The sequence below is a fragment of the Hipposideros armiger genome, unplaced genomic scaffold, assembly GCF_001890085.2.
Source record: "Hipposideros armiger isolate ML-2016 unplaced genomic scaffold, ASM189008v1 scaffold_264, whole genome shotgun sequence".
Classification (NCBI taxonomy): domain Eukaryota; kingdom Metazoa; phylum Chordata; class Mammalia; order Chiroptera; family Hipposideridae; genus Hipposideros; species Hipposideros armiger.
The window spans coordinates 974754-998345 of record NW_017731614.1 but is presented as its reverse complement, the minus strand read 5'-3'; the positions used below and the strand labels follow the sequence as shown (position 1 = coordinate 998345).

Below are 23592 nucleotides of genomic sequence, written 5' to 3'. Positions count from 1 at the left end.
CTGCTGGAAGGGCACCGTGCTAAGCCCCACAACAGCCCAAAAGTCTCCTTCAAAGAGGGTTCAGTGAATGAGGACAAAGTGGAGGAGTGGGCAGGCACAAGGTGCCACAGAGCCCCTGCCATGCCTGCGGGGGCAGCAGAGCTCACAGTGGTCCTGCCTGCAGTTCCAGCTCCAACTTGCTCCGTCACCTCCTCCCTGTCTATGTCCCCTTCTTTTGATTTCTTGACTGTTATGCTTTTTCCCTCCTAGCAGCTTCACACAGGATATTCCCTCTGACTGGAACACTTCCTGCCACTGCTCCTTCCCCGACATGTGCGCACGTGCACACACACACACACACACACACACACACGTGCACGCACACATGTGCACACAGACTCATTCTCCCAGGTGAGTGAGCTCTTAGTCCTTGCAAAGACGCCACTTCTTCAGCCCTCCCTGAATTACACACTGTAACTGCCCTTCCTAGCGGTGGTTAGTTGTAGCTTTGTACTTGTATAATTGTTTCACATCTATCTGCCTCACTTGACTGTGAATTCCTTGAGATCAGGGACCATGTCTAAATAAACACTTGCTGAATGACCAAACGAAAATCAAGCATATGATGAAAAGGAATGGGTACATTCCAGCCAGCCCTGCCCAAGGTAGAGGATGCTCTGATTCTGAAGGCCTCATGGCCAAGTTCATCAAGTGGCCCCACAGCAACCTACTGGCTATCAGGCACCCCCTCTGCCTCTCCATGGCTCAATTCTGAGTTCCCAAATATCCTTCTCCCAAGTGATCTCACCCTGCAGACAAAGGACCCCAAGCAAGTGACCATGATAGCCATCTTCTCAGGAAGAACATCAGGGTGGTCTTTATAAAGTAACAGTCTGTGGGCCAGCCGAGTGGCTCGTTGGTTAAGAGTTGGCTTGGGAGAGCAAGCTCTGAGCAGCAGGGCCGCCGGTTCGGATCCCACATGGGCCAGTGACACTGCGCCCTCTACAGCTAAGATGGTGAACAACAGCTTGACCTGGAGTTGGGCTGCTGTGAGTGGCCAGCGATGGCGTGGGCTGCTGTGAGCTACCATGAGCGGCCAGCAGCCAGCATGAGCTGCTGTGAGCCACCATGAGCGGCCGTCCAATGGCTGGTGAATGACTGCCTCACCCGGAAAGAGAGCAATGATCACAATACCAACATGAGATAGTGAAGCAACGTCCTCCACAACTAGACTGAAGAACAAAAGGACAGCAACTTGTCTGTTCCCCTTCCCCCAATTCCCCAATAAAATCTTTAAAATAAATAAAGTAACAGGCTGCTATCAGTTCACAAAACAGCTTAGGGAGGCTCCAGTCACCGTGCCCCAGCTGGGTGGGCAGTGGACAAGCTGATCACCTACACTGTCCACCAGGCAAGGGCAAGGACCTCCCCAGGTACCATTTCAGGAGAAGGGGCACTGGAAGACCAGGCTAGGCACGTGGTATGGATGCATGCTTCAGTGCGGAGGCTGGACGTTTCCAGCATGCCTGCTCCATGGGCACTCATCTTCCGTCATCTTATTTAAGCTTCACAACAATCTATTCATTCCGTTATTCAACAAATATCTACCGAGCATCCACTGTGTGAGGTTCAATTGCAGGAAGTGGACAGACGATGGTGTGTAGGAGAGATGCTTTCATGGAATCCATATTTTAGTGGGAGGAGACACACAACAAACAGACAAGCAATTTCATGTAGAACAAAGGCTCAGAGGTAATAAAACAAGAGGCTAAGACAGAGGGTGGTGAGAGAGTGCCTCTCTATGAAGAGACATCTGCGACTGCAGCTGCGTGACAAGGCAGAGCCTGCTTTAAATGTCTGAGAGAAGAACGTCACACACAGAAAGAACAACAAATCCCAGTGTGCTCCAACAGCAGGAACACGCTTTGGTGTTTGTGTGTGCACCAAGAGCAGGGGAGGAGGAGGGAAGAGGAGGGAGGCACTGGGCAGGGCCAGGTCCTGTCAGCCCTGCAGGCCATGCCGGAAGACGGGACCTCATCCTAAGTCCACCGGTCCATTAGGGTCAGGTTTCACAAACTATCTAGGGAGAAGGACAAGTTGTTTTCTTATTTTAAGTTTCCAATTGATGGTGGACTGATGCTTCTGTAAGATCTGAAGTCCAGTCATGTGCTTGGATGCTGCACCCGTGTCAAATGGCCCCCAAACTTTCCAATTGCACACATCCAATTTCTGCATCTCTGTCTGGGCCAGCACCTGTTGCAGACACAGGTGGAGCAGCTCCAAACAACTGGTTTCATTTAGGGAACGACACAACTAGACTTACATCTTTAAAAGGTCACAGTGGCTAAGAGATTCCATAAAGATAAAAAAGCTGAGACAGGGAGGTACAGTGAGAGGCAGAGCCTCTGTGAACACTGGGTCTGTGCCTCCAGCCCCCACCCATGCCCTGCCTCACAGCCCCCGTGATCCTGCGCCCCCCTGTCTGTGCCCCTACCTTGCCAAACCCTCCCCCCACCCTGCATGCAGGCCTACAGGCCACAACCTAGTATGGCCACTTCTGAGGCAGTGCTGGCTTTTCATCATCGAGTCTCCTCTTCAGCAAGTTGCCCAGGCCACAACATAACAGCACTCCCTCAAGGGACTGCTTTGGGGATTAAACGGGAAAGTGTACGTACAAGTCTCACAGCGCCTGGCATGCAGAAAGTGCTCAGAAAAGTGCTGGACAAAGGGTTCTAGCTCTCGGTTGTTATCCTCTCTCCCACAGGTCCAATGCATCTGAGCTGCAGGACCTTGGGCACGTCATTTTAGCTCTCTAAGACTCTGTCCTCAGTGTTGTTGGGCTCATTAAATGTATGACACTCGGAGGAATGCCTGGCACATAGCACGTATTCAATAAATATTATAGCTAAACTTTCATGGCCTCAAATAACATATAAAAGCTACTAGAACTAATAAATTTACAAAGTAGCAGGATACAATTTTATGTATTTATATAAAAATCACTTGTGTTTCTATACAGTTGGATATTGAAATGAAACAAACTAAACCATTTATAATAGTGCCAGAAATACGAAATGGGCTGACTATACACTTAGAAATGGTTAAGATGGTAAATTCTGCTATGTGTACTTTACTATAAGCTTTAAACATTTAAAAATAAAGAATTTTAAAATAAAATAAGCTCTATGCATAAAAAAACATGGACTAGGGATAAATTCAACAAAATATGTGCAAGACCTGTAGACTAAAAACTACAAATCACTGCTGAGAGAAGTTTTAAAAGACCTAAATGAATTAAAATGTGTACATGTTCATGATCAAAAGATTCGGTTGTTAGGCTCCACAGTTATGATGCAATCCCAATCAAATACCACCCAGGCTTTTCATAAAAATTGACAAGCTGATTCTAAAATGTATATAGAATACTAAGTACCTAGAATAGACAAAACAATTTCTTAAATGAAGACTAAAGTTGGGAGAACTCAAATGAATTACTATAAAAACTGTATAAAAAAAGACTTACTAGGGGTGACCACTTAGCTCAGTTGGTTAGAGCATCGTGCTGATAACACCAAGGTTGCCGGTTCAATCCCTGCATGGGCCAATGTGAGCTGCACACTCCCTAAAAGAGTCAACTATGCCATTGTAGCATGAAAGCAATGTGTAACCAATGACCATGGCTATTCCCCAAAATAAATAAATAAATAAATAAACAAACAAACAAACAAATAAATAAATAAATATAAAATTACAGTAACCAGACAATGTGGTATTCCCATAAGGATATTTAGATCAAAGGAACAGAATGTATTTAAGAAATAGACAGAAGGTGCCAAGGTAATTTCAATAGCAGAAGGATGGACTTTCCAACAGAAGAACAACTGGACATCCATAGGGGGAAAAACATAAAAACCTCGATTTTTCACTCCTACCATAGATAAAGGTTACTCAAATAGGATAATAACCTAAATATAAAAACTAAAACTGCAACTGCTGCTCTTCAAAATACACTGTTAAGAAAATGAAAAGGCAAGCCACGGACTGGGAGAAAATATTTGTAAAATGCATTATCTAATAAAGAACTTGTATCTAGACTATATAAAGAACTCTCACAACTCAATTCTAAGAAGACAAACAACCTAATGAAATATTAATCCAAAAATGTGAACATTTCATCAAAGAACGTATATAGAGGGCCAGCCAAGTGGATCAGTTGGTTAAGAGTGCGAGCTCTGAGCAACAGGGTTGCTGGTTCAATTCCAACATGGGCCAGTGAGCTGCGCCCGAGCTGAGCTGCCACTGAGCTGCCAACAGGTGGCAGGATGGCTCAGCTGGTGAGAGTATGTGCTCCTAACAACAAGGTTGCCGCCTCAACTCCCACATGGAATGGTGGGCTACGCCCCCCCGCAACTAAGACTGAACACGGCACCCTGAGCTGAGCAACCATAAGCTACCGACGGGTGGCTAGATGGCAACTCGACTTGGAGCTGAGCTAGCTGCGCCCTCCACAACTAAGATTAAAGGACAACAACTTGGCTGTTCCCCTTCCCCAATTCCCCAATAAAATTCTTAAAAAAAATAAAGAAGGTATTTAGAGGGCAAATAACACATACAAGCATGTTTAACACCATTGGTCATTAGGGAAATGCAAATCAAAACTACAATGAGATGTCACTAGGTACCTGCTACAACAGCTAAAATTAAAAAGACTGACAACACCAGATGCAAAAAAGAATGTGAAATAACTAGACAGCTCATACATTGCTAGTGGGAATGCAGGATGAGATCTCCACTTTTCAACACAGTTTGATGGTTGCTCATAACTTTACGAGTTAAACACACACCTACCACACAACCTAGACATCCCACTCTAGGTAGTTATCCGAGAGAAATGAAAGCCTATGTTCACCTCAAGACATGGACATGAATGTTTATAGGAACTTTTTCACAAAAGCCAAAAGCTAGAAACAACCCAAATGCCCATCAACTGGCAAATGACTGAACAAATTATGTACAGCCATAAAGCACAATGCTACTCAGCAGTAACGAGGAATAAACCACCGATATATGCAACAACACAGATGAACCTCAAAAGCATTACTCTAAGTGAAAGCCAGACACAGAAGGCTGCATACTGTATGCTTCCATTTATATGACATTATGGAAAAGGCAGAACTATAGGAATGGAGACGATGTCAGTAGTTCACCCATACTAACCACACCCAGCAAAGGGGTGGGGGGAGAAGGAACTGACTGCACAGGGACACAAATGAGTGCTTTTTAAAAAAACAAACTATTTTGCGGAACAGTTTTAGGTTCACAGCAAAAGCACAGAGAGTTCCCACAGACCTCCCACCCCCAAACATGCACAGCCTCCCCTATTACTGACATTCTGCAACAGTGGGACATTTGCTACACGCAATGAACCTGCAGTGACACAGCATCACCCCTCAAAGTCTATAGTTTACTTTAGGGTTCACTCTTGGTAGTGTACATTCTACAGGTTTGGACAAATGTATACATGCACACTTTATTTTATTGCACTTCACAGATGTTGTGTTTTTTACAAATCAAAGGTAAGACCCTCCACCAGCAAAAAGATGACAACATGCTTTATTGTGGTGGTCTGGAACGGAACCTGCAATATCTCTGAAGTGTGCCTGTAATGACTTGTATCCACCATTACAGTCTCACACAGGACAGCGTCCCTGCCCTAAAAGTCCTCTGTGCTCTGCCTATTCATCCCTGACACCATGGGCCTTTTCACTGTCTCCACAATTCTGTCTTTTCCAGAATGCCATCCAGGTGGAATTGCACAGCACATGGCCTTTTCAGATTGGCTTCTTTCACTTAGAAATATGAATCTAAGCTTCCTCCATTTCTTTTTGCGGCTTGATGGTTCATTTCTTTTCAGTGCTGAGTAACAGTCCACTGTCTAGATGGCCCAGTTTACTTATCCATTCACCTACTGAAGGATGTCTTAGTTGTTTCCAAGTTCTGGCAATCATGTATAAAGCTGCTACAAACATCCTTGTTAGGTTTTTTGTGTGAATATAAGTTTCAACTCATTTGGATAAGTGCCAAGGAGCGTGATTGCTGGACCCTATGGTAAGAGTATGTTTAGTTTTGTAAGAAACTGCCAAACTGCATTCCAGAGTGGCTGTACCATTGCGCATCCCACCAGCAGTAAATGAGGGTTCCTGTTACTCCACATCCCCACCAGCATTTGGTGTCATCAGTGCCCTGGATCTGGGCCATTCTAATATGTGTCTAGTAGTGTTTCATTGTTGTTTTAATTTGTATTTCCCTAATGACATATGATGTGGAGCATCCTTTCATATACTTATTTGCCATTTGTATATCTTCTTCGGTGAGGCGTCTGTTCAGGTCTTTGGCCCATTTTTTAATCAGGCTGTCCATTTTATTACTGTTAAGTTTTAAGAATTCTTTGTAGTTGGGCCGGCCAAGTGGCTCAGTTGGTTAAGAGCTCGCTCAAGAGTTTGAGCTCTGAGCAACAGCGGTTCGAGTCCCGGCCCGAGCTGAGCAGCCGCTGAGCTACCAAGAGGTGGCAGGATGGCTCTGCTTAAAAAAAAAAAAAAGAATTCTTTGTAAATCTTGGGTATCAGTTATGTCTTTTGCAAATACTTTCTCCCAATCTGTGGCTTATCTTCACATTCTCTTGACAATGTCTTTTGCAGAGCAAAAGATTTTAATTTTAAAGAAGTTCAGCTTATGAATTCTTTCAGGGATTGCGCCTTTAGAATTATCTAAAAAATCATCACTAGGTCAACTAGGTTTTCTCCTATGTTATCTTCTAGGAGCTTTATAGTTTCGTGTTTTCCATTTAGGTCTATCTATGATCTCTTTTGAGTTGGTTTTTGTGAAAGGTGTAAGATGTGTAAGGTTGGTGTCTAGATTTTTTTTTTTTGCACATGGATGTACAGTTTGTTCCAGCACCGTTTGTTGAAAAGACTATCTTTGCTTCATTGTATTGCCTTTGATCTTTATCAAAGGTCAGGTAACTATATTTGTGTTGGTCTTTATCTGTTTCATTGATCTATTTGTCTGTTCTGTCACCAATACCACACAGTCTTGATTATCATAGATTTATAGGAAGTCTTGAAGTCCAATAGCATTAGTCCTCCAACCTTGCTCTTCTCATTCAATATTGTGCAGGCTATTCTGGGTTTTTTGCCTTTCCATATAATCTTTAGAATCAGTTTGTCAATATCCACAAAATATAACTCTCTGGGATTTTTACTGAATTGGATTGAACCTATAGATCAGGTTGCGAAGAACTGACATCTTGACAATATGGCCTTCCTATCCATGGAATATCTCTCCATTTACTTAGTTATTATTTGACTTCCTTAATCAGAGTTTTGTAGTTTTGCTCATATAGGTCTTGTACAGATTTTGTTAGATTTATATGCAAGTATTTTATTTTGGGGATGCTAATGTAAATGGTATTGTTTTTAATTTCAAATCCACTTGTTCATTGATGGTATATAGGAAAGTGATCGACTTATATGTTGACCTTATATCCTGCAATGTTTCTGTAATTGCCAATTAATTCTAGGAGAGGTTGTTTTTTTTCTTTATTTTTATTTTTTTGGTAAATTCTCTCCGATTTCTACATACCATTGATGATGTCATCTACAAACAAAGTTTTATTTCTTTCAGAATCTGTATCTTTCTTACTTCCTTTTCTTGTCTTATTTCATTAGCCAGGACTTCCAGTACAATGTTGAAAAAGAGGGGTGAGAGGGGACATCCTTGCATCATCGCTGATCTTGGCAGGAAACTTCTAGTTTCTCACCATTAAGTTATGATGTTAGCTGTAGGTTGTTTGTAGCTATCCTTTATCATATTGAGAAAGTTCCTCACTATTCCTAGTTTGCTGATAGTTTTATCATAATGGGTGCTGGATTTCATAAAATGCTTTTCTGCATCTATTGATATGATCATGTGATTTTTTTCATCTTTACCATGTTAATGTATTACATTAATTGATTTTCAAATGTTCAACCAGTCTTACATGCCTGGGATAAATTCCACTTAGTCATGGTAATTATTTTTTATACATTGTTGGATTCAACTTGCTAATATTTTGTTGAGGATTTTTACATCTATGTTCATGACAGATAAGTTGGGAAGTATTCCCTCTACATCTGTCTTCTGGAAGAGATTGTAGAAAATTGGTATAATTTCTTTCTTACAGGTTTGGTAGAATTCACCAGTAAATCTGGGCCTGGTGCTCTCTGTTTTGGAAAGTTATAAATTATTGATTTAATTTCTTTAATATATACAAATGCTCATCATAGGGTTATGTCCAGATAAACCCATTTTAAGTTGAAAATCGAAAGTAAATTCTTAAGTCAAAATGCATCTAATACTACAAAAATGCATTTAAACTGTAGAGTATTGGTTGTTTACTCTCGTGATCACATAGCTGACTGGGAGCTCAACTGCCCAGCATTATGAGAAAGTATCATACCAGATACTGCTAGCCTGGGAAACGATCAAAATTTGAAGTACAGTTTCTGCTAAATATGTATTGCTTTACCATCATAAAGTCAAAAAATCATGTCAAACCACTATAAGTCAGAAACCATCTGTATAGGACTATTGACATTGTCCATTTATTCTTTTTTTTTTTTTTTAAGATTTTTATTGGGGAATTGGGGGATGGGAACAACGCTGGGGAATTGGGGGAAGGGGAACAGACAAGTTGCTCTCCTTTTGTTCTTCAGTCTAGTTGTGGAGGACGTTGCTTCACTGGCCCAAGTTGGCACCATCATTGCGCTCTTCCCGGGCGAGGCAGATCAGTCGCCGGCTTCTGAACAGCCGCTCACTGCGGCTGCTGACCGCTCACGCTGGCTGCTGGCTGCTGGCTACATACAGTAGCCCATGGCAACCCACTGCCGCAGGGGCTGCAGCCTACGCCATCCCCGGCGACTCATAGCAGCCCAGCTCCAGGTTGAGCTGTTGTTCAGCATCTTAGCTGTGGAGGGCAGTGTCACTGGCCCTCATATGTGGGATCCGAACCGGGGCCCTCTGGCATCCCAAGCCAGTTCTTAACCATTGCGCCACTCGGCCGGCCCGGTCCATTTATTCTTGTGTGAGCTTTAGTTGGTGTCTTTTAAGGAATTGGTCCATTTCATCTAGGTTATCAAATTTGTGGGCATAGAGTTGTTCATAGTATTCCTTTATTATTCTTTTATTGTCCACAGGATCTATAGTGATGTCTCTTCTTTCATTTCTAAAATTAGTAACTTGTGTCTTTTTTTCTTAGTCTGGCTAGAGACTTACTTTTATTGCTCTTTTCAGAGAAGCTTTCGCTTCTGTTCTTTTTCTCTGTTGATTTCTTGTTTTCAATTTCATTGATTTTTGCTCTAATTTTTATTATTTTTTTTCTTCTGCTTACATTATTTTTAATTTACTCTTCTTTTCCGAGTTTCCTAAGGCGGAAGCTTAGAGCATTGATTTTAGATCTTTCTTATTTTTTAATATATGCATTCAATGCTGTAAATTGCCCTCAAAGCACTACTTTTGTTGCATCCCACACATGTTGATAAGTTGTATTTTCATTTTTATTTACTTCTATGTATTTTAAATTTCCTGCTGTGATCCTTCTTTGACCCATGTGTTATTTGAAAGTGTGTTGTTTAATCACCAAGTAGTTTTTGGATTTTCCAGATATCTTTCTATTATTGATGTCTAGTTTAAGTCCGTTGTGGTGTGAGAACATATATTTTATGATTTCTAGTATTTTAAATTTGTTGTGTTTTATGGCCCAGAGAACGGTTAGTTTTAGTGAATGTTCCATGTCAGCTTGAAAGGAATGTGTATTCTGCTTCTGTGGAATCAAGTAGTCTTTAGATGTCAATCATATCCAGATGGTGTTGCAGAGTTCAACCATGTCCTTATTTTTAAGTCTGTCCATTTCTGATGGAGGGGTGTTGAAGTCTCCAACTGTAACAGTGGCTTCATCTATTTCTCCTTGCAGTTCTAACAGTTTGTGCCTCATATATTTGTATGTTCTGTTGCTAGGCATGTATACATGAAGGATTGTTTTGTCTTCTTGGAAAATTGACCCTATTTTATCATTTTATATAATGCCCTTTTTTCCTGATCATTTTCCTTGATCTGAAGTCTGTTCAGAAATTAATATGGCTACTCTCACTTTCTTTTGACTACTGTTAGCATAGTATATCTTTTCCCCATCCTTTACTTTTAATTTGTACGTGTCTTTATATGTAAAGTGTGTTTCTTTTGGGCCTTGTTTTTTTTTATCCACACCAACAATCTTTATCTCTTACTTGGTGTATCTGGACCATTGACATTAAAAGTGATTATTGATATAGCTGGATTAATATCTACTGTATTTGTTACTGTTTTCTATTTGTTGCCCTTCCTATCTCTTCCTTTTTTGGTCTTCCACTCTTTTTCTACCTTTTGTGGTTTTAATTGAAGATTTTACATGATTCCGCTTTCTATCCTCTTAGTATATCAAGAAGCATTTACTTTTTAAAAACTCTTTTTAGTGGTTGCCCTAGTTTGCAATATACATGTACAATTAATTCAAGTCCACTTTAAATAACAGTACACTACTTCACAAGTAGTACAAGTACCTTATAATAACAAAGTATTCCTAATTTCTCCCTCCCATCCCTTGCATCATTGCAGTCATTCATTTCACTTATAAAAAGTTTTTTGTTTTTTGGTGGTTTTTTTTTTTTAAAGATTTTATTGGGGAATCGGGGAAGGGGAACAGACAAATTGCTGTCCTTTTGTTCTTCAGTCTAGTTGTGGAGGACGTCGCTTCACTGGCCCATGTTGGTATTATCATTGCGCTCTTCCCGGGTGAGGCAGTTGCTCGCTGGCCATTGGACGGTCGCTCACGGTGGCTCACAAAAGCGCATGCCAGCTGCTGGCCAGCCTCACTGCAGCCTACACCGTCACCGGCAACTCACAGTAGCCCAGCTCCAGGTCGAGCTGTTGCTCATCATGTTAGCTGTAGAGGGCGCAGCATCACTGGTCCTCACGTGGGATTCGAACCAGGGCCCTGCTGCTCAGAGCTGGCGTCCCAAGCCAACTCCTAACCAATGCACCACTCAGCCAGCCCTCTTATCTTCATATTTATATTATGTATATGTTACACCTTTTGTAGTTGTTTGTTTTCCAGTCTTCTTTCCTTTTTGCTTTTCAGTTTTGGAAGTTTCTATTGAGATATCTTCAGGTTCAGAGATTCTTTCCTCAACCATGTCCAATGAACCCATCAAAGGCATTCTTCATTCCTGTTATAGAGTTTTAGATCTCTAGCATTTCTTGTTGATACTGTCTTAGAATTTCTCTCTCTGCTACATTATCCATCTGTTCTTGTAAGCTGTCTACTTTTTCCATTAGAGTTCTTAGCATATTAATTATAGTCTAATTATATTATAGTCTAATAATTAATTACAGTCTAATAATTCCAACCTTGCAATGTCTGGTTCTGATGCTTGATTTGTATCTTCAAACTGTGTTTTTTGCTTTTTGGTTTGCCTTGTAATTTTTTCTTGATACCTGTGCATGATGTACCAGGTAAAAAGAACTGCTGTACGGCCGGCCGAGTGGCTCAGTTGGTTAAGAGCTCGCTCAAGAGCACGAGCTCTGAGCAACAGCAGTTTGAGTCCCAGCCCGAGCTGAGCTGCCAACAGGTGGCAGGATGGCTCAGCTAAAAAAACAAGCCAACAACAAAAAAACTGCTGTAAATAGGTCTTTAGTAGTGTGATGGTGAGGTGTGTGGAGAAGGGATGTGTTCTATAGGCCTATGATTAGGTCTCAAGTCTTTTTTTCTCATTTTGGTCTGATATTGAAATGTCTCTATATTTCTCAAGACAAATGTTTTACTGGATGAAAGCTTAGATTGCAAAAAGGTGAAATGGACTTATTCTATTATATTAAAATTTAGATTTTTAAATTATTAGTAGTAATTATGTGAATAAAGGGCATGTTTTTTATTTCAAAATCAGAAAATTTAAGAAAACATTTTTTTATGACATGAAACTGCACAAGGGAATATTTGAGCTATGGATTGGGAGAGCTTTTGGTTTTTTAAATAGGAAAAAAAAATAAAGACTAACAAACTATAACATATTTATAAGAAAATTTACATTTCATAAGTCAAAACTACAGAGGCTTTATGAAGGGAAGCCATCTTCCCTTTATGAAGGGAAGGCTTTATGAAATGAAACGTCATTTACCTAAAATGTATGGCCATCCTGACTACAACAATGTGGGGTTGGGCCTGGTGACCTCTCCAACCAAGGATCTGTTTCGAAAGGCAGTAATATGAGATGACGTGAATTCAAATCCCAAATCAACCACATACTGCTGGTCAGGCCTCAGCCAGGTTTTCTTAACCTTATTTGTAAAATGCAGGTATTCACCCTTTTGGGTTTTCATGAGGATTAAATGAATTAAATAATATGACACATTTAAAATAGTACTTGGCTCATAATAATTACTCTATAGTGCTAGCTCTTACTTTATTTTTATTGCTGAGGAACTTGTTCTGGCAAATATTTTTCCATGGCATAAACAGATTGGCATTCTACAGCATACCTCGAAGATATTGCAGATTCAGATCCAGACCACCACAATAAACAATTATCACAATAAAACGAGTTGTAATTTTTTTTTTTGCTGGTGGAGGGGCTTGCCTTCAGTTTGTAAACAAACGCAACATCCATGACGTGCAATAAAGCAAAGAACAATGAAATGAGTTATGATGTATGTTACTCACAAACATCAAAATTCTTATGGTCATATCTTGACTTATGTCAAAAACAGCAAGGGCTTTAGAGAAATAAAAATAAATACACCATTACTCATTTCACTGTTTATTAATTATACTATTTTGGACAATCTACTTATTACCTAGACTCTTTATTTTTTTTTACCATCTATCATGCACAATTTTTTTCTATTTAGGTATAATTGACTACAACATTATGGTTTCGAGTAGCCAACATAATGATTCGATATTTGTATATACTGACAAATGATCACCACAATAAGTCTAGTTAACATCCATCACCATATATAGTTACAGATTTTTTTCTTGTGATGAAAACTTTTAAGATACTCTCTTAACAACTTGTACAATACAGTATTATTAGCTATAGTTACCATGCTGTACATGACATCCCCAGGACTTTATTTTATAATGGAAGTTTGTACCTTTTGACCCATTTCACCCATTTCGTCCACTCCCACCTCCCACCTCTGGTAGCCACCAATCTGTTCTTTGTATCCACGAGTTCGAGGTGTTTTTTTTGGTCTGTTCATTTAGATTGCACATATATGTGAGATCATAAGGTATTTGTCGTTCTCTGTCTGACTTATTTCATTAATGCCCTCACAGTCCATCCACGTTGTTGCAAATGTTAAGATTTCCTTCTTTTTTTATGGCTGGATAATATTCCTCTGTGTGTGTGTGTGGGTGTGTGTGTGTGTGTGTGTGTGTGTGTGTGTGTGTGTGTGTATCCATCTATGGACACTTAGATTGCTCCCATAGCTTGGCTATTGTAAATAACGCTGCAGTGCACATAGGGGTGCATATATCTTTTGAAGTTAGTGCTTTTCTTTGGATAAATACTCAGAAGTGAAATTGCTGGACCATATGGTAGTTCTATTTTTAATATTTTTGAGGAACCTCCATACTGTTTTCCATAGTGGCTGCACCAAGTACATCCCACCAACAGTGCACAGGGGTTCCTTTTTCTCTACATCCTGGCCAACACTTGGTATTTCTTGTCTTTTTGATAACAGCCATTCAGACAGGTGTGAGGTGGTATCTCATTGTGATTTTAATTTGCATTTCCCTGATAATTAGTGATGTTGAGCACCTTTTCATGTACCTGTTGGCCATCTGTATGTCTTCTTTGGAAAAATGTCTATTGAGCTCTTCTGCCCATTTTTAAAATAGGATTGTTTGATTTTTTTTTTTTTTTTGCTATTGAGCTGCATAAATTCTTTATGTATTTTGGATATTGACCCCTTACCAAATGTATGATTTACAAATATCTTCTCCCATTGCATTGGTTGCCTTTTCATTTTGTTGATGGTTCCCTTTGCTGTGTAGGTCTCAGTCACTTAGTGAGCTGATGCTTCTGGTCTGTGAACGTCACCAGTGCTTTCCCTGCCTTAGGTGGGAAAGGATGACTAGAGGGGCTAGACCTGGGCATTTCCCTTCCCCACGTCATTTAGTCTCTGATAAACCCTAGCTAGTTAGGCTCTGATAAAACAGCTTCTCTTGAAGGCAGGCCTTATTAAGAAGAACAGAACGTTCTGGCATATTTCAAAATAGTTACTTTTTTCCTCCTCCTGCTAGAAGAACAATTTGATTTTTTCCTAAGCTTTACTGTGAGAACCTGATAAAACTCCTGAAAGTAAAACTCATAAATAAAAGTGTGGGGGCCCCACGACTGGCTCACAAGGTGTGCTTTGGGATGGTGGGTCTTTCTGTCTTGATTGTCATGGTGGTTAGTCTTTAAAGAGCTCAGCTTCATTGAGTTTACATTTTTATCCTCATAAACCTGATACAAAAAAACAGTAATAAGGGCACTTTTTAAGGCTTTGAGTATTCTGCCAAATTGCTAACCAGAAAGGTTTTATCAGTTTATTTATTTCCACCAGCCATATCTGAAAATGCTGGTTTTTCCAAATCTTTACCAATAGTAGTTATATAATTTTTAAATGATTATCATTCTAATAAGAAAAATCATTTCAAGTCTTGTTTCTTTACTAACAAAATTAAGTGACCTGTGTATATGTTCACTGTGTTTTTTCTACTTTCAGGGAACTTTCTATTCACATCCATACCCATTTTTCTGCGGGGTGTTCACTGTTTCCCATAGGTGTAAGAAGTCACCCCCATGATGATTGCTAAGCCCATTGAGCCTCTGTCACTGTCTTCATTTAGGTCCTCATTATAGTCCATCTGGATCACTGAAGCAAGCTCCATGTGGCCTCCAGGCTGGGGTGGAGTCCACCAAGTCACCCCCACACTGTTGCAGGGAGCTTTCAGAAACACCCGTGAGAGTTATACAGCTTTGCTTAAAAACCCTTCAAAGGTCTCGCAGTACCTGTGGCCTGCGAACTCCTGTGGCCTGCAAACTCCTGAATACTAACGGTCCTGCCTACTTATCCAGCTCATCTCTAGCCTCTCCCACCTCATGCTACCCCGACTCCAAAAGGTCCTCCTTATGCCTCTTTGTGTTTGCACATGTTACTTCCAACATCCAGAACTCAGTCTCACCACTTCTTTGCCTATTAATTTCCACAATCTGACTCATGTCTTACTTTCCCCAAGAAGCCTCCCCTGGCTTCCTCCTCCTGTGGCCACAGAGCCTGTGACACAAAGTGATAACCAGCTGACTACCACACTGCCAGGAGCTCCTGAAAGCAGAAATGAGGTGTTTTTTAAGTGTTGTAGCAGGTGTTCAGTAAATGTTCACTAAATAGATAAATTCATTAGCTCCTTAAATTCAGAAAATGGCCTACATTTTTTATTTGAGGTTAAATGAAGGGGCTCAATTCTGGGGTAGAAAGAAACACATCCGAATTTTAACAGTGTTTCTATAGCTAGGTGGTAGGATCAAAGAAGTGGGGTTTTGTTGCTTTTTCCTTTATTTTAATCAAGGCATCCACCATCATTGCGCCCCTTCCTCTGGAACAGCATCTCAATTGTTTTCTGTGAAGCCACCTCATCCTTAACAGGGCCGCAAGGATGCCCACCTTTCCCTGGCCAAGGGTCAGGTACGTGACCTGAGCTCAGCTGGTTCCTTCTCTCCTGGGAACAGGAAACTTGGGTAAAGAAATCCACGGTGGAGAGTGAGTGGAGTGCCGTGCAGGTGCACACACACAAAGGCCAGCTGCGGCTCTGGCTCCCAAGCTGCTGATCGAAGGCCCACTTCTTCAGATTCTCTGTGATGCTCTGAGCAAAGCAACATCCTTCTACTAAATTCTAGTTTTGTTCTAAGTTATCTGGATGCTGTTGATGTTGCTTGTGACTCAGGAGTCTGAACTGATACCCTCTTCTTATACAGTCACTGTATTCCAAATCCTCACCAGCTGAAGGGGCACCTCACAGCTGGAGCGGCTGAAGGCGTGGGCTCCAGGACACACAGACTCACTCCCTGTGTGATCATTAGACCAGGCAGATGAGCTGCCTTATTTCACTCAGCCTTTCTTCACCCGGCAGATCAGAAGAGTGCAACTGAACCTTGAACAACCTGAGTTTGAACTGCATGGGTCCACTTACATGTGGACCTTTTCAATAAATACCTGTACTGGGGTTTTTTTGTTGTTGTTTTTTGTTTTTATTGGGGAATTTGGGGGAGGGGAACAGCATTGGGGAATCGGGGAAGAGGAACAGACAGGTAGACAAATTGCTGTTTTTGTTCTTCAATCTAGTTGTGGAGGACGTCGCTTCACTGGCCCATGTTAGTATGATCATTGTGCTCTTCCCGGATGAGGCAATCGGTCGCCGGTCATTGGTCGGCCGCTCACAGAGGCTCCCAGCAGCTCACACCGGCTGCCGGCTGCTCACGCTGGCTGCCAGCCACTCACATAGCTCACGGCAGCCCACTGCAGCCCTGCTGCAGCCTACACCATCGCCGACAACTCACGGCAGCCCAGCTCCAGGTTGAGCTGTTGTTCACCATCTTAGCTGTAGAGGGCACAGCGTCACTGGCCCTCATGTGGGATCCGAACCGGGGCCCTGCTGCTCAGAGCTGGCGCTCTCAAGCAAGCTCTTAACCAACTGAGCCACTCGGCTGGCCCCCTGTACTGTTTTTGATCTGTGGTTAGGAGTCTGTGGATGTGGAGGGCTGATTGTATGTATTGATCTACACCATTTTATATAGGGGACTTGAACATTTGTGGATTTTGGTGTCCGCAGTGGAGTAGGGGGTCTTAGAACCAATCTCCTGCAGGTACCAAGGGACAACTTAAGTTTTGGGGGAGTCAAAAGTTATACACAAGAGGGCTGGCCAAGTGGCGTGTTGGTTAAGAGCTGGCTTGGGACGCCAGCTCTGAGCAGCAGGGCCCCGGTTCGGATCCCACATGGGGGCCAGTGACACTGCCCTCTACAGCTAAGATGATGAACAATAGCTCGACCTGGAGCTGGGCTGCCATGAGTCACCGGCGACGGTGTAGGCTGCAGCCCCTGCTGCAATGTGCTGCCATAGCTACCGTGTGTGGCCGGCAGCCAGCGTGAGCAGCTGGCAGCCTGAGTGAGTTGCCAAGAGCCGCTCTGAGCAGCTGTCCAGAGGCTGGCGACCGATCTGCCTCATCTGGGAAGAGCGCAATGATAATACCAACATGGGCCAGCGAAGCGACAACTCGACTAAAGAACAGAAGGACAGCAACTTGTCTGTTCCCCTTCCCCTGATTCCCCAGCGCTGTTCCCCTCCCCCAATTCCCCAATAAAATCTTAAAAAAAAAAAAAAGTTATACAGAAGAGAGAGCTCTAAGATTGCAGGGTAGATTCACTGTGCTTGCCTGCTCCAATGAACACATTAAAATTACAACTAAATTATAGGACAATCAACCTGGAGAAGCATCTAAAGTCTAGACAAACAGAAGTTGTATAACTAAAGGTATAAAAAAGAAGCCATGTCAAGACTTGTAGGCAGGGCAGAGACGCGAAACAGGCTGGCCCCAAACCTCCGTGTGGTGGCTGAAAATCAGGAAGGATATCTTGGCCATGGTGGTTCCCCCTGGGGGACTGAGGGACCTCAGCCCCACACCAGGCTTCCCAGCCCAGAATACTGGTGCCGGGAAGAAGAGGCCCCATAATATCTGGCTTTGAAAAACAGTGGGGATTCAATCATCCAGATGGGACAAAAGGCTACAGGAAACCCAGATGTAGTCTTAAAGGGCTGGGACACAGACTCACTCACTCACAGGCACTCACCCTGAGCTCTGGTGAAGGGGCAGTAACTCAGGGGGGCGGGGCATTGGAGGCACATGGGGGGCATACTAAAGTGTGAGGCTTTAGGGCAAGGGCTGGAAGACAGTCGCCATTTTCCCTGTGTGGGGTTTTCCTCCCATGCAACGGGCAGGCAGGTGCCATCTTTCCTGTATTGTACCCTGCCCCACAGGCCAAATCTGAATCTGATTGGTCTGGTGAGCTCCACAGCTCCATCCTGTGACTCTCTAGGACCCCGCCACACCCAATTTCCCCAACGCCAGAGGCACTTTCTCAGTGAGCCCCTAGCCCTGCCCACACTGCACTCTTTCTTGGAAATCTATGGCAGTCTGAGGGCCCAAGCAGGTGGTGACTGGACTCGGTGTGCTCTGAGACTTTTGCTGAGTAGCTTCAGGCTCAGCACTGGCACCAAACCAAAGTTTATATTAACCTGGTGACCATACCTCTTCCTACTCTGGTGACCACCTGATACCCTGCCTCACCCAACTCATACACCACACAAGGTTTTATCAGTGGCTGAATTGTAAGGGAACCAGCAGGTGACAGCAGGTCTCGGAGTGTCCTAGCGTTTTGTGGAGCTACCCCAGGCCTGGTACTGGTGGCAGCCATCCTCAGTTCACAGTGTGGCCTCTCCCACACGCCTCCAGGGTTAGCACAGGCAGCGAACAGCTGTGGGTCACTTTGTAGCTCCTACCAGGTAGTCCCCAGCTGGTCACAGGCAGTGGGTGACCTGGGTCTGCACTGGAACCTCTCCCAAGAGGCTCCAGAACCAACATACTTGGGGAGGTTGGCTTCAGACCACAGCAGAGCACCTCCCAATTAGCCTCACAAGTGGCACACCAAAGGGCAGTCTCAACAGGCACCAGAGCCCACTGGGGCAAAGCCCACTCAGTAGTGTAAGCTCCGCACACAGCAGCCCATAAGCTGTGGATGTGGCCAAACCCCACAGCCAGTCTGCCTGAGGATCAATCACATGCCAATAGCAATCAGGGCTCAAATATAACAGGAGGGCACACACAACCCAAACAAGGGACACTTCTGGAGCACTCGGCTCAGATGAGCAGGGAGACTGTGCCACTGGGCCCCACAGGGCACCTACTACATACGGCCACCTGGAAAGAGACGTAGCAAAGCTACCTAATACATAGAAACAAACAGAGAGGCATCCAAAATGAAGAAACAAAGAAATATGTCCCAAATGAAAGAACAAGAGAAAACTCCAGGAAAAAAACTCAACAAAATGAAGGCAAGCAACCTACCAGATACAGAGTTCAAAAGAATGGTTATTAGAATACTCAAGGAACTTAGTGAGAACCTTAACAAAGAGATAACAAGCATAAAAAAGGACATAGAAATCATAAAAAAGAAACAGTCAGAAGTGAAGAGTACAGTAACTAAAATGAAGAATGCACTAGAAGAAATCACCAGCTGACAAGATGAAGCAGAGAAAATTGACTCAACGATTTGGAAGGCAAGGTAGCAGAAAACACCCAATCGGAACAGAAAAAAGAAAAAAAGAATCCAAAAAATGAGGATAGTTTGAGACCTCGGGGACAGGATCAAGCATAACAACATTTACATCACAGGGGTACCAGAAGAAAAAGAGAGAAAACAAGGGACTAAGAATCTATTTGAAGAAATAGTGACTGAAAACTTTCCTAACCTTGTGAAGGAAATAAGATAACAAGTCCAGAAAGCACAGAGTCCCAAACAAGATGAATCCAAACAGGCCCTCACCAAGACACATTATAATTAAAATGGCAAAGGTTAAAGACAAAGAGAAAATCCTAAAAGCAGCAAGAGAAAGGCAACTAGTAGCTTATAAGGGAACGCCCATAAGATTGTTAGCTGATTTCTCAACAAAAACTTTGCAGGCCAGAAGGGATTGGCACAAAATATTCAACGCATTGAAAAGTGAGGACCTACCACCAAGACTACTCTACCCAGCAAATGTATTTTAAAAACAGATCAATAGGAACTATGACTCGCTGATGTGCTGGGTATAAGGGGTAAGAAAAAGGGTGTCACCAGAATGGGCCCCTGCTTCCAGCCTGAGAGGGGAGGGAGAGACATGGGACGGGGACATTAGCACTCAGGGACAGACATATCAGGTTTGAGTTGTCCAGAGTTCAGGGAAGAGTCCTGGGCTGAGGCTGCATAGGTGGGACGGCGGGCATAAAGATGATATGTAAATCCATGGGAATGGATGAATGACAGCCATCTTATCAACCTTAGTCTGATAAATACTGGACAATCATCCTGAGCGCCTATACCTCAGCTGAAACAGTTACTCCAGCCCAGTATTTCTCAAAATTAAGGGTGCACCCGGCAGGGGCTTGTTTAAACACACCTGGCTACTCCCAAAGACTCTATTCAGAAGGTCTCGGGAGAGGCTGGAAAACATCCACTTCTATTAAAGTGTCCTGAGGGTACAGACCCTGCTGATCTGGGGACCTGACTTTGGATCACTGCTCTACTAGCAACAGTGGACCAGGCCCTCACTCCTGGCTCCACACTTACTGACTGTGGATAAGTCATGAACTCTCCTGAGTTTAACTGAACTCGTGTTTTCACGTTAAAAGGGTGTAAGGATTATCATGGAATGGGGTGCTGTGAGCACGCGATGCCATGATGGATGCTGACTGGCACGCATAATACCATAATAACTACTCAGTGAGTATGAGCCGCACTCCCTTTAAAGCACGCAGAAGGCGTTCAATGCTGGCTGACTGTACATTTTGTTTCTAGTACGGATTGGCAAGGGAAGAGTAGTGTGAAGGCATTCAGGAGAACTCATGCGGAAGGTGTGAGCTGAGCCCCCAAGCAGGGAGCTTCTGGGCTTGGGAAGGGAGGCTTGAGCTCGCCAGGGCAGGGGGCCAGGCCCTGAACCAACCTCCAGTGTGAATGCCTACCTTTCCTCTGGCTTGGTCAACCACACATACTCAATTTCCAGAAAAGTCTCAGTTTCAAGTAATTCTAATTTTTCAGTAAAGATGATGATAAGGTGAATGTGCAGCAAAACTCAACTGTTTCACCTTTGTAAGACTTCTTGTAAAATAAATTCATGTGCCCAAATATTTGAATTTGGGTTGCCTCCAGCCCCATGCCAGACACATTTTCTCTCCTTGACCCATCCTTCACAGATGACACTTCATTGAAATGTGGATGGTCACCCTCCCCAGATAACCTGGCATCTTCACCAGGCCCCATGCAGCGAAGGTGACGGATTTCAGAACAGTGCTAGAGAAGGTCTTCAGGGGAGGAGGCCATGGTGCAGAGACAGGGGTTCATGGGAGAAAGGGCAGAAACGAGGCCACCCAGGCAGCGGCAGCTACACTATGAGAGTCAGTGCCCTTGCCGCTGGGCATGCTGACAGCCAGCACCCCTTACCTGCGACCCATGGGGTAAAGGTGAGAAGAGGCAAAGCACCAGGCCGCTCCAAGCAAGCTGCATCACTTACCTTCTCGTAGGGACAGTACTTGTACATCTTGATGGGGCTCGTGCAGATGAAGACATCAGTACTGCGAGAAGAGGAAGGAGGGTGAGCCACATCCGGGTCATCATCCACCCTCCCTCTCAGAGTCTTAGCCCATCACCTGGCATGGGTAAACCCACTGACCTGCATTGTTCTCCATACCAGAGATGTCTGCCCTGTGCCACTGCCCTGGGCAGCCACACAGGACCCCATTCCCCAGACCAGGCACCCAGCTCAGGGGTGGGCACTGACTTATGGCACTTCTGCATGACCGGACTCAAAAAGTTAGCTGGGCTAATCAGATGCTCAGTATGCGATATGAATGGGAAATACTGAGACAGAAGCACTTAAAACGAGAGAGGCATTAAAAGGATGCAGAGCGGGTTATTGAGGGAGAATTGGAGCCTCATGCTAATGCAAAGTAAAGAAACCCTGAGGACAAGTCTTCAGGTCAAGTGTCCAGCCGAGCCTTCTGGCAGGGAGAGCAGCAAGGAGGAGCCCCGATCCACCCAGCTAAACTCCCTGACACTGGAAGTCCCCTCAGATGGACGTGGCTTTACAGAGGTGCACCCCTTCCCGTCTGTATTTCTGCGCTAAGTCAATGTGGGCACTAACCCGGAAGAGCCTCCCAGGAGCCAGGTTCTCCCCACAGCCCCAAGGGCCCCCAGTCACTCTACAACAGAGCCATCTGGGCCCAAACCTCATAAAGCCAGCATCTGCCCCTGGAACTGACAACTGGCTCATCAAACCAAGCCTGTGAAAGCTAGATTTCCCTGGCTCCTTTTCTTTTCGGCAAATGAGTCCCCTGAGAGTCATACGTAAGAATGCCACGTTGCCTGGGCAGGAAGCATGAGCCTTCTAGTTACCCCGAGTCTCCGCTCCCTCAGCACTGCCTCTCACAACTTGGCTGTCCCCTCCCCACTGCCGGGTCAATCCCCTGGGTATGAAGTCTCTCCTTCTCATTCCTCACTTCCTGCCTGTGCTGAAACCTGGCCTCACATGGAAGTCACCTTTCCCGTGTGCCTCCGAGTGAAAGCTGTTTTACGTGCTTCAGAGATGAGGTGAGGAGTCTTCCTTGGTCTCCACTGCCACTCCCAGACTATTTCTCCTTCCAAATCCCTGACTTTGTGAAGCCTGTGCCTCCAGCCATATCCCTGCAACCCTTCCCTGCTGCTGTCACCTACCACCTGCCCTGTTGCTGCCCTTGGTGCCTCCACCACAACACAGGCTCACTGGTGTCCCTCCGTCCCCACTCCTCTCACCATCCTCACGACCATAACATGGACACAAACACTGCACACACGTGTGGACCCAACCCCTGGGCCTCTCAGGTCCCAACCCTGTCACCTCCAAAAGCCTCCTCCACTCTGTCTTCAATACCTCTACCCACCACACCCTGAGCTTATCATCACTTCTGCCAAAGTCTCAATTTCATGTTTTGCCTCCGACCACCAACTACCATCCTTCCACTAAACTCATTCTAACATCTCCCACTCAACCCTTCAACCTCATCAGGACAGACAGCCCACTGCAGCCCTCAACCGGCTGCCCTGCCTAGTCTCCCAGCCTCTGGGGGTTCTGACCCTCTGTGGTACCCCGTCTATACTCCCTGCTCGATGACATCACCAAGGTCTAGGGCTTTAAATACTGGCCATAGGCTGGTGCACTACTCTACCTTCATGATCCAACTGTGTCCTGTGTAAGAAAAACCACCCAGCTTTTCCCTCATGTCTTTCTATGCTGTGTGTCTCCTGCACTCTCACACTATTACCGCTCACAACACTTCTGACCCCATATATGCACGGGTTTCCCCACACCAAGCGATGCTCTGAGACACCAGCTGGCTGTCCTATACTGACTCAATTCTGACACTGTCCATCTGGAGATGGTGTCGGATCCCACAGGCTAAGGGCTCAGCTCACCCCCTTGAGACACCCATTGGAAGTCCAGGTTGTCACCTGTGCTTCTGACCAACTGGCTATAGATTGAAGGTTCCCATGACCCCCCTCCTTGGGTTCAATTAATTTGCTAGAGAGGCTCAGAGAACTCAGGGAAAAACTTTATGTACTGTTACCGGATTATTATAAAGGCTGTGATAAAGGACACAGATGGAAGAGAGGGAAAATGGCCGCGGTAAGGAAGTCACTGAATTAGC

General features: G+C 44.0%; 1 protein-coding gene across 5 annotated transcripts in view; it reads right to left on the bottom strand.

Annotated features, from left to right (window-relative positions):
* NT5M (5',3'-nucleotidase, mitochondrial) overlaps positions 1-23592 on the bottom strand; it is a 79490-nt gene that overhangs the window by 37596 nt on the left and 18302 nt on the right. For all 5 annotated transcript variants that reach the window (XM_019656757.1, XM_019656759.1, XM_019656758.1 and 2 more), the window contains exon 3: positions 21423-21483. In XM_019656757.1, the coding sequence (XP_019512302.1) occupies positions 21423-21483 (61 nt within the window). The remainder of the gene's footprint in view (positions 1-21422; positions 21484-23592) is intronic.